This window comes from Sus scrofa, chromosome 1, assembly GCF_000003025.6.
Source record: "Sus scrofa isolate TJ Tabasco breed Duroc chromosome 1, Sscrofa11.1, whole genome shotgun sequence".
Lineage (NCBI taxonomy): Eukaryota > Metazoa > Chordata > Mammalia > Artiodactyla > Suidae > Sus > Sus scrofa.
Window position 1 is genome coordinate 138,415,123 of NC_010443.5, and position 17,173 is coordinate 138,432,295.

At 35.6% G+C, this 17,173-nt stretch overlaps 1 protein-coding gene across 2 annotated transcripts in view; it reads left to right on the forward strand.

Moving 5' to 3' along the window:
• MEF2A (myocyte enhancer factor 2A) overlaps positions 1-17,173 on the forward strand; it is a gene marked incomplete at its 5' end in the record, with an annotated part of 110,370 nt that overhangs the window by 16,853 nt on the left and 76,344 nt on the right. The window contains 2 exon segments of one of the 2 annotated variants that reach the window (NM_001099698.1): positions 2,764-2,817; positions 15,590-15,793. In NM_001099698.1, coding sequence (NP_001093168.1) covers positions 2,764-2,817; positions 15,590-15,793 — 258 coding nt within the window. 2 annotated transcript variants of the gene reach the window in all.

A 17,173-nucleotide genomic window follows, 5' to 3' on the forward strand; every position in this document is an offset into this window, starting at 1 on the left:
TATGCACCTAGACTAATGACACTAGCTAGCCCAGATTACCTTAATCTAATCAGAGATTGAGATGCTTGGAAGCTATATTTCTTTACTTTGTGTGACCTGGTCTCTCTCTGGTTTATCTTTATACCTAGGGTATAATCCTTTGGATTCCCTCCAGATTCCCAATGTGTTTACTGAGGCTGTTCCCCTGAGTCAGGCCCTGAATTGAATTTTTGTGCTCCCACCCACAAAACTGTTGAAAGCTCTGCTTAGCTTCACAACCTCTCAGCCAGTGTTTTATCAATCTACAGATGACTCTGGGGAAAAATGAGTCTAAAGTCTGGTCTCACCTATTTTTTTAGATCTCAGCCCTGCAAATCCTTCTTGTCTTGAAAGTTACTCATTGGTTTTAAACAGATTACTTTTTGTTTTGCTTTCCTAGTGGTTCTCAGGGAAAGATGGGTTTGAAGAACCCACTTCACCATTTGCAAAGCAAAATGCTCAGATATGTTCATAATTTCTCAGGGTATACAACATAATATAGTGATATACTTTTATGATTTAGCCTATTATGTCTGTGGTGATATGTGTGATTATCTTGCCTGCTACAGGGCAAGTTTTCATAATGGGAATTGGATGCACTGTGATCTTTTGGGTAACATGATTTGCAGTAAGCTAACTTCTGTTGTTCATATTGTAGTCTGTTGAGAAAATAGGAGCATTTTACAGCACAGCTGCTTGTTTACTCCCAGTGACTAGCCATATTTCAGTGCTCTTATGTTTCCCGCTTGTTCTGTTGTGAGGCTTTTGCACATGCTGTTCTCTCTGGGTAGTAGGTACAGCCTCATACTCAGGTTTGAGTATGAAATGTGTTCTCTGTGAAGCCTGTCCTGACCATGAATTTAGATCAGATAAGTGAACTTTTGTATAAGCTCATTTGTATGATGATTTGAAAAATGTCTGTTTTCCCCACCAGTCTCTGAACTCGGTGAGATCAGAAATTAGGACTTTTTTTTTGACCATTTTATCATATATACCTAGTTCAGTGTTTGGAAGTACCTGTTTCACAGGTGATCAGTTAATAGGTTGTCAGTTGTTAATAGATGATCAATTAATATTTGTAAAAATGAAGAAATAACAGAATAAAGTAAGGAAAGATATGTAAGAAATGCTGTGCTGATAATAATGGTGGTTGTGATAAAAATTGAAAAACACTGCTTTTGAGCAAAAGCCAGATTTAGTCAAACACTGGATTTGCACAATACAGCTGAAGTTTTATACCGTTACGTTTACAGTATTAAAAATACTTGAAAAAATTCCTGAGAATTTATTATTATGAATGTTTTCACATTTATCCCCCTCCCCTGCAAATATTTTATTACATAAACTTTGAAAGCACTAGGTTTTTGACACAGCTATCATTCAGAGGACAACAAATTATATCATTGCCGGTCATTCTACTACTGAGATAAATGGAATAAAAAATCATTGTTCTTGAAAGCTTCACAGTCTCAGAGGAAACTGATCTTGGAATTTATAAACACATACCCACAAAGTAAGGTGCTATGGTTTATTCTATCAAGGGGAATTGGTCTTGGCTGCATCAGGGAGATGAGACCTTCAAACTGAATCTTGACTCATAAGGATAGTTAATTAAATGGCTAAAGGAATAGCGTTTCAGAGTTCCCAGTGTGGCTTAGTGGTAACGTATCCAACTAGTATCCATGAGGAGCAGGTTTACTGATCCCTGGCCTTGCTCAGTGGGTTAAGGATTTGGTGTTGCTGTGAACTATGGTATAAATCACAGACATGGTTTGGATCTGACATTGCTATGGCTGTGGCATAGGCTAGCAGCTGCAGCTCCGATTAGACCCCTGTCCTGGGAACTTCCATAAGCCGCAGTTGCGGCCCTAAGAAGTCAAAAAAAAAAAAAAAAAAAAAAAAGGAAAGAAATAATATTTCATTTAGGTGCATGTTATGAAAGTATGTATTGTCTTTGTGGATGGACAAACAGTAATTTTGCTGGTAGCTAGGGCATTTTGTAAGAAGAATTTATAAAGGCAGATTGGGGCTACCTAGATTATTAGTTCATCCTTGGACATGTTGACCATAAAAAGCTTTTAAAGATATTCCATAATGTTTCAAATTAGAAGATCTAGAACTAGACTTCCTGAGTTCATATTTCAAGCTCTGCCACTCACTCACTGTGTGACCTTGAACACATTATTTAACCTCTCTGCCTTAATACTCCTGTTTATAAAGTAGAGAGGATAATTGTAACTCAGAAGATGGAAGTTATCATTGAATGAGTTAAGATGTATTATGTCCTTAGAAAAGTGCCTAGCACATAGAAAAATCTCTTTGAGTGTTGGCTTTTATTGCTGCTATTTTTATATACATTGAGGAAAAACCTCAAAGATTATAATTTCACTCTTTTAGCCAGACAGAACTAGAGGTATGAAGAGGTTCAAGAGATACTTTAACGGTAAAATTAACAAGTCTTCAACTTGTTTACTGATTTTATGTAATAAAAAAGCTCAACTAATAATGCTTCTGTGTGCACTATAAAGGCAGGTTTGAAATTTGTGTAACATTTTCATGATTTGCAAACTTATAAAATTTAAATTTTCTATTTGTGTTTTCTTTTAGAGTTTATAGAAAATTTCAACTGTAGCTCTTGAACTAGAAGCTGAAATAATAGAAGCTGTTTACAATGCATTAGGGTATTGAAGAAAATTAATTTTTGAGTTAAATATTTGGAATATAAAGAAGGGAAGGTGACTGAAAATGGGGCGGAAGAAAATACAAATCACACGCATAATGGATGAAAGGAACCGACAGGTAAATATAAATTTTAATTTATTTAATTGATGTAAAACATTTTTTAAAAAGGGATGCAGGATAGAATGGTTGGTTTTTTAAAAAAATTTAATTTCAGAAAAATATTTTTATTTCTGTACTACATTAAAATTTTTAGAAGTCAAAAACTTTTGACTTTTCATCATGTGCCTTAAAGAAACTTTTAATTATAAAATTTTTTTTTGTTAATTATAGAAAACATAGGTGATCAAAATAGGAAAAGAAAAATCACTAGTCTCACCGCTAAAATCCATTGTATAGATTTATCATAATATGCTTTAGTCTTCTGTACATTTGATTTTGTCTGATTGTTAGTTTTATAGGCATTGATAATCATTTTAAATTATCACCTCTATTTTCATGATTTGATAATTCCTAAATTAACTATGGTTACCAGTGAGTGTGTTCTGGTTAGATTTTTCTGATTAATCAACAAATAGTGAATTTTTTTTACAGCTCTTATTATCAAATATTTCTAAGTTATATATATATGTATGTATATATATATATATACACACACAGACATACATATATCAACTTTAATTGATAAAATATATCAAACTTAGTTTTCAGTACAATGTAAGTAAACCCTTACAAATTCAAGATAATTGTGATGACACTGGTATGTGAACACGAGAAGTGTAAGTTTTTAAAGCCGGTGTGAGCAAATTATGTTCTGTGGGCTGGCTCCCTGTTTTTATAAATAAAGCATTATCAGGACATTGCCATGTGAATTTCTTTACATATTGTCCATGACTGCTTTCACATTAAAACAACAAAGTTGAGTAGTTTCCGTAGAGACTATATGGACCATCAACCTAAAATCTACTCTGGCCTTCTAAGAAAAAGTTTGCCAACCACTCGTTTTAAAGAAAAGAAGGAAGATACTGCTGTGATTTATGTGAAAGAGTATTCTGCCCATGTATTCCTTTAAGAGTTTTATAGTATCTGGTCTTATGTTTAGGTCCTAAATCCACTCCTAGAGTAATGAAAATAAAAACAAAACTAAACAAATGGGACATAATGAAACTTAAAAGCTTTTGCACAACAAAGGAAACTGTAAACAAAACAAGAATGGGAGAAAATATTTCCAAATGAAGTGACTGACAGATTAATCTCCAAAATATAGAAACAACTCATGTAGCTCAATATCAAAAAAGCAAACAACCCAATCAAAAAATGAGCAGGAGGTATATAAATAGGCATTTTCCAAAGAAGACATACAGATGGCCAAAAGCACATGAAAGGAAGCTGAACATCGCTAATTATTAGACAAATGCAAATCAAAACTACAGTGAGGTATCACCTGGTGCCAGTCAAAATGGCCATCAAAAAAATCTACAAAAAAAAAAAAAAACATCTACAAATAGTAAATGTTGGCGAGGGTATGGAGAAAAGGGAACCTTTCTACACTGTTGGTGGGAATGTAAGCTGGTGCAACCACTGTAGAGAATAGTATGGAGGTTCTGTAAAAAACTAAATATAGGAGTTCCCGTCGTGGCGCAGTGGAAACGAATCCAACTAGGAACCATGAGGTTGTGGATTCGATCCCTGGCCTCGCTCAGTGGGTTAAGGATCTGGTGTTGCCGTGAGCTGTGGTGTAGGTCTCAGATGCGGCTTGGATCTGCCGTAGGCTGGCAGCTGTATCTCCGATCCGACCCCTAGCCTGGGAATCTCCATATGCTACAGGTGAGGCCCTAAAAAGGACAAAAGACAAAAAAAAAAAAAAAAAAAACCTAAACTGAATACAAAAGTTCCTGCCATGGTGCAGTGGATTAAGAATCCAACTGTAGGAGTTCCCATGGTGGCGCAGTGGTTAACGAATCCGACTAGGAACCATGAGGTTGCGGGTTCGATCCCTGCCCTTGCTCAGTGGGTTAACGATCCGGCGTTGCCGTGAGCTGTGGTTGCAGACACAGCTCGGATCCTGCGTTGCTGTGGCTCTGGCGTAGGCCGGTGGCTACAGCTCCGATTGGACCTCTAGCCTGGGAACCTCCATATGCCGCAGGAGCGGCCCAAGAAATAGCAAAAAGACAAAAAAAAAAGAATCCAACTGTAGCAGCTCAGGTAGCTGTCAAGTTGTGGGTTTGATCCCTGGCCTGGCACAGTGGGTTAAAGGATATGGCATTGCCACAGATGAGGCTTGGATTTAATCCCTAGCCCGGGAATTTACATATGCCAGAGGTGTGGCCATAAAACTAACAAAAAACTAAATTTAGAACTACCATGTGATCCAGGAATCCCACTCCTTGACGCATATCCAGAAAGACTATTATTTGAAAAGATACACACACCTCAGTGTTCCTTGCAGCACTATTTACAATAGCCAAGACATGGGAAGCAACCTAAATGTTCATCAACAGAGGAATGGATAAAGAAGATGTGGTACATATTTATGATGAACTATTAGACATAAAAAATGAAATAACACCATTTACAGCAACATGGATGGACCTAGAAATTATCATACTAATTGAAGTAAGTTAGAGAAAGATATAATATGTGATCACTAATATGTGGAATCTAACAAAAAGTGATACAAAAGAACTTATGAAACAGCCTTGAAGATTTTGTAACCAAAGATATTGTTACCAAAGGGGAAATGTGAGGTAGGAGCGATAAAATTAGTGGGTTGGGATTGACATATACACACTACTATATATAAAATAGGTAACAAGGCCCTACTGTGTAGCACAAGGTAATCTACTCAATACTGCGTAATAACCTATATGGGAAGGTAATCTGAAAAGAAACATATATGTATAACTGATTTACTTTGCTGTATAGCTGAGTATCTATCACTATCACTTCCTAAGTCAACTGTACCCCAGTAAAATTTATTTTAAAAAATAAAGAAGGAAAAATAATATCATAGAATGCTGTCTCCAAAAAGGTTGCATATCAGAAGTTTCAAGAACAGCTGGTTTTTGGAATCTTACCAGGAACAGAACAGTACTGAAAATGTGTTCTGCAAAGCCTAAGCAGTAGTTCATCTATAATTGAAGACAGAAATTCAAGTGAGCAGCTGGTAAAGATTTTAGTGGAAGTGATTAGGGTTAGACCAAATTGAAGAAAGCCCTTTTTTCAGTTCATGAAGATTTGTTAAAGTGTAAGGCTCACTCAGTATGATTCATTATAAGGACCGATAAATAGAGAAGAAAAAATAACCATTCCAAGATTCCAAAGGAATGATTCTAAGCAAGATTGCAAGTAAATTTCCCTTCACAAGTCTGAGAATGGTGACATGTAGAGGGCTCTGGGGACCTGTTTCATGAACAGGTATGGTATATATGTAAAATAGGGCTTATTAGGGAGTCCTCTACATACAAGCATACATAAAGCACACAAGATCCTGTGAGCTCTCATTATCCCATAGAGAATCATGTTTAAAATGAGCATAAATAGACTAGAAGTACCAGTAGAGAGGACTCCACATGTTTAGAGGAAAGGAGAACTAGCAATATGTAAGTGACTGTGTAATGGAACTTTTAAGCTAAGGAAATGTCCTGGTTGAAAAAATGGAGCCTGCCACTCTATCTCAGTAACAAGAATTAGCCTGTACCTATGTTGAATTTATTTGCTAATAAGTCAGCACTTTGCCAAGAGCCAAATGGGACAAGAGTTTCTGAATTCCTCCTCAGACGATTTTGGCAAAAAATGCAGGAAAGATATAAAAAAAGGTAGTTGGGCAGTTTATTTCTAAGGTTAGATTGGTCACAGACACAATTTGTCATAAGCTAAAACAGTATCTTAATTTTATTGATTTTGGGAGTTGCCATTGTGACTTAGTGGGTATGAACCCCACTAGCACCAATGAGGATGCTGGTTCAATCCTTTGCCTTGCTTAGTGGTTTAAGGATCCTGCATTGCCATGAACTGTGGCATAGGTCACAGACACAGCTTGGATCCTGAGCTGCTGTGGCTGTGGTGTAGGCCAGCAGCTGCAGCTCGCATTTGACGGACCCCTAGCCTGGGAACTTCCATGTGCCACAGGTGAAGTCCTAAAAATGTAAATTTAAAAAAAAATAAATAAAGTTTTACTGATTTTGGAATTTGTGGATTCTGAGTTAAAAGTTTCATTATTCTTTAATTAAAAGGGGAAAAATTGTTTCTGTGCAGAAGAGCCGTCATTTATTTCGTACAAATTTGAATACCTCCTATATTTGAGAGACTGTTGGGCACCAGAAACTCATTAAAAATATATAGCCTACGTGTAAGATTTAAGTATTTTGCAAATAGAAGTAATCTTTGGTAATGGGAATGTTTATGAAAGGAACCACCCAATATCCATTGGTGGGATACTTCAGGAGCATTTATTGAAGGAGGTAATAACAAATAGAGTTTTGAATTACTAGAGTTTTTGAGCTAGTAAGATAAATATCACACTTTAAGTCATTGGAACAGTGAATGAAAAATCTTGGGGGTGACACTATTATGCACTTAAATAGCTTTTTCACGTCACTTCCACTTAGAAATTTCTGGTAAAACTGTATGTTTGTCCTTGGGTGAACACACTACTTTTAAAAAAGTAAACTTTATATTAAAGTATGACAAAAAGAAAAGTCTACAAATTCTAAGTATGTGTCTCAGTGAATTTTTGCAAAAAAGAACATGGCCATGTAGCCAGCATACTTCACTGTACCACCTCAGAAACACCCTTTGACCTTTTGCCCAGTGGTTATCACCCTGTCCCAAGGAAAGTCATTAACCTAATTTCTAACACCAGAGGTTAATTTATGCCCATTGTTAAATTTTTTATAAATAGCATACATTCTTTCCTGCAGCATTATGTTTGTGAAATTCATCAGTGTTACTATCGCATGGAGATAGATTTTGTACATTTTCAGTAATTTATAATATTCTATTGTGTGAATAGAATACAATGCATATATTTTTTTCTCTTGTAAATAGCCTTTTGGGTTGTTTTTTACTTTGCAACTATTTTGATGACTCTTATTTTGACTATTCTTGTATATACCTATGTCTTTTGGTACCCACAGACATCTGGGTGTTTAGTTGTTAAATCACAGAGTATATTTGTGATGAACTTTAATAGCAGTTGACAAGGAGTTTTCTAAAGTGGTTGTGCTGATTTATAGTTTACACTCTTCTGACAGTGTGTAAGAGTTCCAGCTCTCCTAAATCTTCACCAGTACTTGGTATTGTCCTTTTTATTTTAGACATTCAGTAGGTGAGCAACAGTAACATTTTAAGTTTGTTTAATGTCTGGGGAAGTTTCTGTCTTTTCATATTTTTATTGGCCATCTACTTTTGTGACTTACCTGTTTACTTCCTTTCCTATTTTTTTTTTTTTCCAAATGGGCTGCCTCCCTGCCTTTTTCATATGAATTAGGATATATCCTATATATACATAAATTATTCTGAGTTTTTGATCCATCATCTACATTATAAATATTTTCTCTCACACTGTGGCTTACCTTTTTACTTTAATTATTTTTAAGTGAATAACATTAATGTTGTTCAGTTTACCTTTTTTTCTCCATTTATGACTAGTATTCCTTGTGTTATATTTCAGAAATCTTTACCTGACACCTGGCCATGAAGATCATCTTCTGTGCTTTCTTCTATTTCACCTATCATGTTTTAGATCTGCTATTCATTTTGAATTTGTTTTTGTGTGTGGCCTGAGGTGTAGGGATCAAAATTTTTTATTTTTCATATGGATATTCAGTTGACCCAGTGCAAATTATTGCACAAACCATCCCAAGAAAACAAACAAAGAAAACTTACTGGAATTTAGATTTTTTTTCCCCCTTTGGATATATGAATTGATTTAGGGAGAACTGAAAACTTGTAATCTATGAATATGTTCCTTCCTCCATCCATCCCTCCCTCCCTTTCCTCCCTTCCCTCCCTCACTCATTCCCTTCTTTTCCTTTCTTCCCCCCAACCCTTCCACAGAGCGTCAGAGTGACCAGCTCAGTCCTTCCCTTCTCACTGGTATATTAGCCCCTAGAGTCTTCCATTTTGTGTCTTCAACCCCTCAGGACAAAAGCTCTGTCTCTCAGTAGCAACCCATTGCCCCAAAGGACTAGATACTATACCCAAAATCAGTAAATACCTGCAGGGCAAAGGCAGCTGCAGAGCACCATCTCTCATTCCTCTAGAGTCTTGGCATCTTCAGTACTTCCCACTTTAGCAGCTTTCTCATGTATTTGGTGTATTCCAGTCTGTTTTTATAGTTTATCTCAGTGAGTTCTTTGATCTTCTACCGGTTATTTCATCTTATTTAGAGACGGACATCCTCTTATACTTTAAAAAAAAATAAAAAGAAGTAAATTTTTAAAAAATACAGAGAAAAATATTCAAACACTTACATTTGTTATCCAGAACTAACATATGTCAGTTCTTACATATTTGCTATCTCCATTTATAGAGGCACTGGATTTTGTGGGCTAGCCCTTTAGTCTTATTCTTTTTCTTTATAGTCATTGCAACACTGAGTAAAATGACAATTTAAAAATAAAATTTATGTTTATTTTGCCTGATACTGAAATAGGTTTATTAATACTGATATTTTAAGTTTTAAATTTTATAATATTTAAAATAAAATGAAATAAAATATTTAATATGTTTCAAGTATCAAAATTTAAAACCTGTTGCAGGAGTTCCCTTTGTGGCTCAGCAGTTGACGAACCTGACTAGGATCCATGAGGATGCAGGTTTGATTCCTGGCCTTGCTCGAGGGGTTAAGGATCTAGCATTGCTGTAAGCTGTGGTGTAGGTCACAGACGTAGCTTGGATCCTGTGTTGCTGTGGCTGTGTGGTAGGCTGGCAGCCGTAGCTCCAATTCAACCCCTAGCCTGGGAACTTCCATATGCCAAGGGTGCGACCCTAAAAAGCAAAATAAATAAATAAAAAATAAAGCCTGTTGCAAAACAAAGATCGATTTAGTAATCAAAGTAATAGAAGAATTCTTAGTAATTGAAGTAATGGTGGCTTTGTAAATCCTAACTCTCAACATAATTTCTTCAAAAATAAATACTGAAAAACAAAAAGAGCAAATAGAATTACATAAAACTTACAACCTTGGCACGACTAGAAGGCAAAAGAATGTCCAAATTCACATTACCTCCAAGTGGAAAATTATTAGCAAGTCACAGTATACTGTTGAACTTATACTGCAAGTCTTTGTAGTGAGCAAGGGTACTTCAGGAAAAAGTATGTGGAAATGAGAACAGGAGACCGACCATGTAGGTATCTTGAGATTGATTTGAGATCACCACCAAGAAGAGGAAGTCTACTGTTAAGTCCAGAAATTTTGAAAAATATTCTTTGTAGATCATAAGAGACCACAGGTAAAGAAAGGACTTAAAATGTATGGGGCTCAAGGAAGTATGTAGTCTTGATAAAGCAACTGTTTGAGGAGAAAGAGGGTAAAAAGGAAGGCAGAAGTACTCTTTGGAAAATGCTAGTTGAATGGAAATGAAGAGAAGAGATAGATACAAATCCTTCAAATCCTGCAAAGGATATATTTATCAAAGGACACAACACTCCTCTCCCCACTACCGATATCTTCCATTAAAGAGACTATTCTTAATTCCTTTAAAAGGAGAGGTGCTATTGAACTAAGAATATTTTAAACCACTCTCCACTGTTATTTCTTTCCATAGAAATTCAGTGCTATAAATACTCTTCTCCTGTGCAAACTATTGTAAAGAAGAAAACAAAATGATATTCAAATTATTTAGGTGATGAGGTTGTTTCCCCCCCCAAACAATGAAAAAGTAGGAAAAAGCTTATATGACTTTCCAAGCTGGAATAAATTTCCTTAAACAAATATTTAGGAATATTACAGACAAAAAAAAATCATGGTTAAGAATTTTGAAATACTCTGAAAGAAAGTGGATTTTTAGAAAAAGCATAACTGAAACAAAGTGATTAAACTCCAGAAGGAAAAAAGATAAAGTCATATTGAAACAAAGACTAAATTACGCAGTGATTAGGGAATAATAGATTCAAGTGAAATCTTATTATTAGTTGAAAGGAGGTAGGGAAAAATCTAAATGAATGAAAATGAGACAAGTAATTTCAGAAGGTTAGAGAGAAGTTGGTTGAAAAAGGATATGGATAAAGAAGGTCCAACTTATGTGTAATTGCAGTCCCTAAAGAAGTAAAACAAAACCTTAGAACCAGAACTAATATTTTTAATTAAAGTTTTCATAAAGAAGAGAAAACAAGACATCAAGGATTAGGTGGAAATGCAGAGATGAACCTTGATACATATCCTACTGAAATGATTAGATCTTAAGATAAGGAAAAAATCCTCAGGGCTTCTAGGTATAAACAACCACACATTTATAAGTACAGAGAATTAGACTGATACTAACTTTTGCAAAATGAATATATAAAATGAAGATAATAAAATAGGGCAGCATTTTTTGAAAATGCGAGGGAAAAGTCTGAAGCAAGGATTTAATTTGCAGTCAAGCTGTATTCAACTACAAAAGTTATAAAAACAAGTTTTAAACATACTAGAGTTCAGGGAGTTTTGTGCTTATGAACTATTATTGTATAGTATAGTGGTGGATAAGCTTCATATAACTGAGAGATGCCTCAGGAAACTAAGGCCAAACGGTCCATGACCAACATTTAATATACATAATTGTAGATTTGAGCCTAAAGCAACATGGGGGCAAGGGTGGATGAATAATATGTCATATTTATTATATATGACTTTATTTTGACAAAATAGAAATAATGCAACTGAGACATGATAGAAAGGAGAGAGAAAGAGGAAAGTAGAACACGCACACTGGTTATTGTTTAGGCAATAAGTGAGAGTTAAAGAATGTCATTAAGATTTGACAGACCAAATAGTGACTACAAAGGTATCCACTAGAACAAAAATGCTAATCTTCCTTAAATTTCTTCTAAAGGAGCAAAGAAAACACATTATTTTTAGAGAGGAGAAATAGGAAATACACATAATATGTATAACTTAAATATTTATTAAAATATTAAAGTGACAATGAAATGTCCAAGCGTTATCAATGAAATTGTTACCATCCCAGGCCCTTGGCCTCCTTAATCAGTAGAAATTGGTAAGAGGCCAGGCAGGAAGATTCAGGCAAGACTTTATTGGGGCCACTGCTGTAGCAGTGGAGAGGGAAAACACAAGTGGTTCTCTTGCTCACTCCCCGAGAAGGGAGGTGAGCTGTTTCCTTATATGGAATAATCATTACTAGTTAGTAACATGCATATTAAATGAGATTTTTATTTTGCACTTTTCATACTAGCAAAAAAAGAGTAACATTTATATGAAAAATTATGAAATTATTTAAGGGAGTATCTTAGAACTGTGCTATTGAACTTAGAGACATATCTACAAAGTGTGGTTAAATAAGGAAAATAAAGAGTATTGATAGAGGCCCTGTTTTGTAAAATGCTGACAAGATCCCTTACATGCGTATGTATACCTGTAAATGTGCATATGGTTATATGGTGGAATGAAAGATTCTAAGTTGAAAATAAGGCTTAAGGGGTTTATGTTGGTGCAAGGGAAAATAAAGGGGCAGGCAAAACACATTATATGCATTAAGGACTTTTTTAAAAGATTAAATAATGATGAGATTTAAAAACTATTAGGAAAAACTATTAGGAAAAAACTTGTTGTAAAGTGTGTTCCACAGAGAAGGAAAATAACAAAGTTCCTAAGGTGGAAAGTGGCTGGTGGTTAAGGAAAACATGCACATGCATGCATGCGTGCATGCATGCTCTCACTCATTCATGCACCATCATGCACCAGTGCAGCATAGTGGGTGTAAGAGAGAATGATAAGAAATAAGATCAGGAGTTCCCCTCATGGCTCAGTGGTTAACAAATCTGACTAGGATCCATGAGGTTGTGGGTTCGATCTCTGGCCTCGCTCAGTGGGTTAAGGATCCAGCGTTGCCATGAGCTGTGGTGTAGGTCGCAGTTGCGGCTCAGATCCCGTTGCTGTGGCTCTGGTGTAGGCTGGTGGCTATACCTCCGATTAGACCCCTAGCCTGGGAACCTCCATATGCCACGGGAGCGGCCCTAGAAAAGGCAAAAAGACAAAAGAAAAAAAAAAAAGAAGTAAGGTCAGACAGATAGTTTGAGGCCAGATCGTTTATTTTGTTTTCTTAATGAGTTTGGTTATTACTTTCAGTGCAGTGAATAACTCTTAAATTCCCACTTACCCATTTTGATTTATGTTTCAGATATAATTACTCTGGCAGGTATGTGGCAAATAAGTATACTGTAGAGTGCAGTAAGTAAAGCAGGAAATCTAGTAAGATGATTATATAAATAATATACCTGAGAAATTATGTATCTTTACCTAGAATGGTAGTGGCATAGATAGAAGTAAATAGATTTGGGATATGTTTTGGAGGTGGAACTAACTCAGTTTGCTGAAGGATTGGGTAGGGTAGATTATTGTGATAAGAAAGATCAAGGCTCACTCTTAGATATCATTGGGTTTTATTTGAATGAGTGATGGTGCCCTTTCCTGAAATGGAGAAGACTATGGAGATAGTGTATTTGTTGGTTTTAAAATCATGAAGCTGGATACAGTTACCTGGCAAGGACTGTGAGGGAAATGGAGAAGGGAGCCCACATCTAAAGCCCACAGACACTTCAGTATGTGGAGGTTGAGCAAAGGAAGAGGGTATCACTCTAAAGGCTGAAAGGAAGCAGCAGGAAGCAGGAGGAAAACCAGGACAGTGTTGTTACATAAACAACTGAAAATAAATGACGAGTGAGACTATGGTCAGCTTTGTCAAATGCTGCTGAGATATATAGTAGGATATGAAAGAAAAACTGACCCTTAACTTTAATCACATAAATTGAAAGTCACCGATGATGATATTGACAGGTCTTAGTGGATTGTGGCGACTAGAAGTCTGCAGTAGGTTGAGAAGAGAACAAGTGGTGAGAATTGGGAGACAATAACTATAGACATTTCTTTAAAACATTTTTGCTGTGAGAAATGGCATAAAGAGGGTGACAAGACAGGTGGTAATTGGAGGGGCAGCATGGAGTCAAAGGAAGTCCTAAAGTATGTTTATAAGATCTTTGATTTGACAGGAAGGAAACCATGATGGGGGAAGAAAGTGAAGCATGTGGAAAGAATAGGAACAGAGATATCAGTAATAACAGCAGAGAAGGGGGAGTGTGGAAAAGTACATATTAAGCCTTTGAACTGATAGATTTAGTGATGGGAAGTGATATAGATGCTGTTTATTTCTATTTTCTCAGTAGTTTGAGGCAGGTTACCAGTGGAGAGAGGATTTGAGAGAGAGGAGGTAGGAAGTAGCTGACTTGGAGAATGGGCTAGTGAGACAAACAAGCCAAGTTAATACTGTCAAACAGTGTTAAGTGTTAGTTTGGATTTAATGTCATCACTTTTAGAAACACCTGAGGGGGTGTGGGTGTGCACTTATGTTCTCAGTAATTGTTAGCTCCTTGCATAAAGATCAAAGGATAAATGGGTGTGTGTGTGTGTGTGTGTGTGTGTGTGTGTGTGTATGGGGGGTGGGTGTCAGTACTTGGTTGGGGCTGTGCTAGGCAAGTATGTCAGTGAGAGAAGGATAAAAAAAGTTGTGTTTTTGTGAGGGAGTGAAAAATAGTGATGGACTGTGGAATCTAAAGAGAAGAAAGGGCATGAGAATATGTAGATGGTAACAGTGGTGAAGTAAATCGATTGGAAGACTTGATGAAGGTTAAAGACTTTCTGGAGTGATAATACAAAATAGGAGAGCTGGGTAGGAGGCAGTCAGGATGGAATGTGTGAAATTGAGATTTTGAAGCTAATGTGATTAATCGATGATGGCAGAGTTAAGATATGACAATAGGTAGTGCTTGACATGGGGTGATGGCTTATCATTTGAAGGTTGGGAGACAAAGGAACTGAGAGACCAAGGTGTTTGCGTTTTTTACACAGATGCTGAAGTCACCAGAGATAAGAGCAAGATAAGCAAGAGAAGCAGTTATGTGGTACTGACTGGTGCATGAGCAAGAGTAACCAGAGGGTCACTACAAGGAGCGTTATTGGGTGGTATAAACTTAATGACTTGAGCTTCAAAATATCTGGAGTTTTTAGAGGAGAAAGGAAAATTGAGAGAATGGGGAGCAAAAAGGACTTATCTTCCAGGCCCTTGAGTATAGGAAAGGTAATAGTAAAAAACAAATTAGTCTGTATATGAGAGGGCTTCAGAAGGTGACAGGTTTCAGTTGGGAAAAAAAAATTCCAGGAAGAATTTGAGGACATTGGGGTATTTGGTGATCTAGACTCTGAATATCAGTGGGTGCAATAGAAGGGCTTAGGAAGGAGGAGAAATATAAGTTAGACTAGTGGATGTACTTAGTTGTTCAGGGAGTAAAGTCTGAATGATGATGGATTATTTGAGGTGGGATTTGGGTTTTCTGGTGCCATTTTAAGCTGGATGATGGGGCCGTTGGCCAGTTGTTTCCTTCTCTGGTTCTTTGCCCCCCAAAGTGGAGTGGCAGCCAAGGATGAAGAAACCTGCCTCAGGAGGTTGCTTTATCAGAGCCCTTGGAGATGTAAGATATCTGTAGGACTGGATTCATTTGGCATATCAGAGAGGAAGAGACTTGTGGAGAATGAAGCTAGGAACTTTTTTCATCTTTGAAATTAGTCTTGGTATTAAAAGAAGACTCTTCTTCAGGTAACCTATATTCAAGTAGTACTATTAATGCTTTTAATAAAAAATACACTTTTTTTTTTTTTTTATTTTGGATTGTCTAGGTCACTTTTACAAAGAGAAAGTTTGGACTAATGAAGAAAGCCTATGAACTTAGTGTGCTCTGTGACTGTGAAATAGCACTCATCATTTTCAACAGCTCTAACAAACTGTTTCAGTATGCCAGCACTGATATGGACAAAGTTCTTCTCAAGTATACAGAATATAATGAACCTCACGAGAGCAGAACCAACTCGGATATTGTTGAGGTAACACATATACCTAGTAATGCCTGAATTGCTGATGATAATTAAATCTTCATTTAGTTAACTTTAACTGTTAGATTGCTTTTTATATCCAAAATAGAAATCAGTTATAGATACATCTTTTCTCTGAATTGTTTCTTAGAAGGATATAATTATTGTTGTAGGATGACTTATTTATGTTTTAAACATATCCTAATTAGGGATAAAAAAATAAACTAGGTTGTTGTACTATGTACCTCAGCATTATCTAACATTTCGTCTGTGATTACTTATTTTGTATCGGTTTTTAAATTAATATTATAAGAGACTATATCACTTTGGATAGTATGAAGTTAGAGTTTTAATGTCTTAATCATTTCATTATCTCAATGACTACCCACAACTTTGAACACTAATGAAATGGAAGAAAGTGATCTTAAACTAGAGCTTAGTTGTGGCGGTAGGGTGGTCTCATTTTTTAAAATCTGTTGCCTTTTGGTATCTCTCATGGTTCTACCAGCCTAATTAGTGAAAATAAAGCAAAGGAGTTTCTTAGGATGATTTCTGTCTATTTAGAAAGTGTTTTAAAACAAAACCTTCAAAAAGGAGAACCAATATACTTTCCCCTTTAATTCTTTTTGGTTACAAAAATCTTCTTATGAAAGATAACTTTCTGTGTATATTTCTAATAGTATTTTAAATTAGTTTCTTATTTACTTTTAGCTCTTATTTATAGAGGTTTTGTTTTATTATTCGAAGTGGATTTTTTTTCTCCTTCAAAAAGCCTACTTTGACTTAGTTTTGTAATATTAGAAAACTATTTCAGTAAATTAGAGATTTCCTTGGTTAAATAAATTACTGAAAGAAACCATGTGAAATGATGCAGAACTAACCATAAAAGAAGAAATGAAATCCCAGTTTAGATTTTATTTGAAAAAAAATTAGTATCGTAATTTCATAAGATAAAGATATTTTATTGTACAGGAATCTTAATTTATTTGCCTTTACAAATTAGTTTTGGAATGTTATAGTTTTGGAAATGCATTTTAAATTTTCTTATGTTTTTCTGCCTTAGCCATTGCTTTTTGGACAGTGATAGATTGTTACTGAAAAAAAAAAATTCCACTACTTATATTTAAAAAAACCTTTTTTATTTAGCAATTAATCAGTTGTTTAAAATGAAAAGTAAAAGTATACTATAATTAGAACTACACCTCCTCTGTTGCTTGATTTATCCATTGTATTATTTAAGTGGCCCACTGCCACGAACCTCCCCTGGAGAGTTTATGCAGCTTTTGATCTTGCCTTTGTTGATCACTTCAGTTAAACTCCATTGTTGCATCTTTCGCCAACCTCCTTGATGCAGTTATGTTTTCATCAACTATAAATTATTTTATATCATTT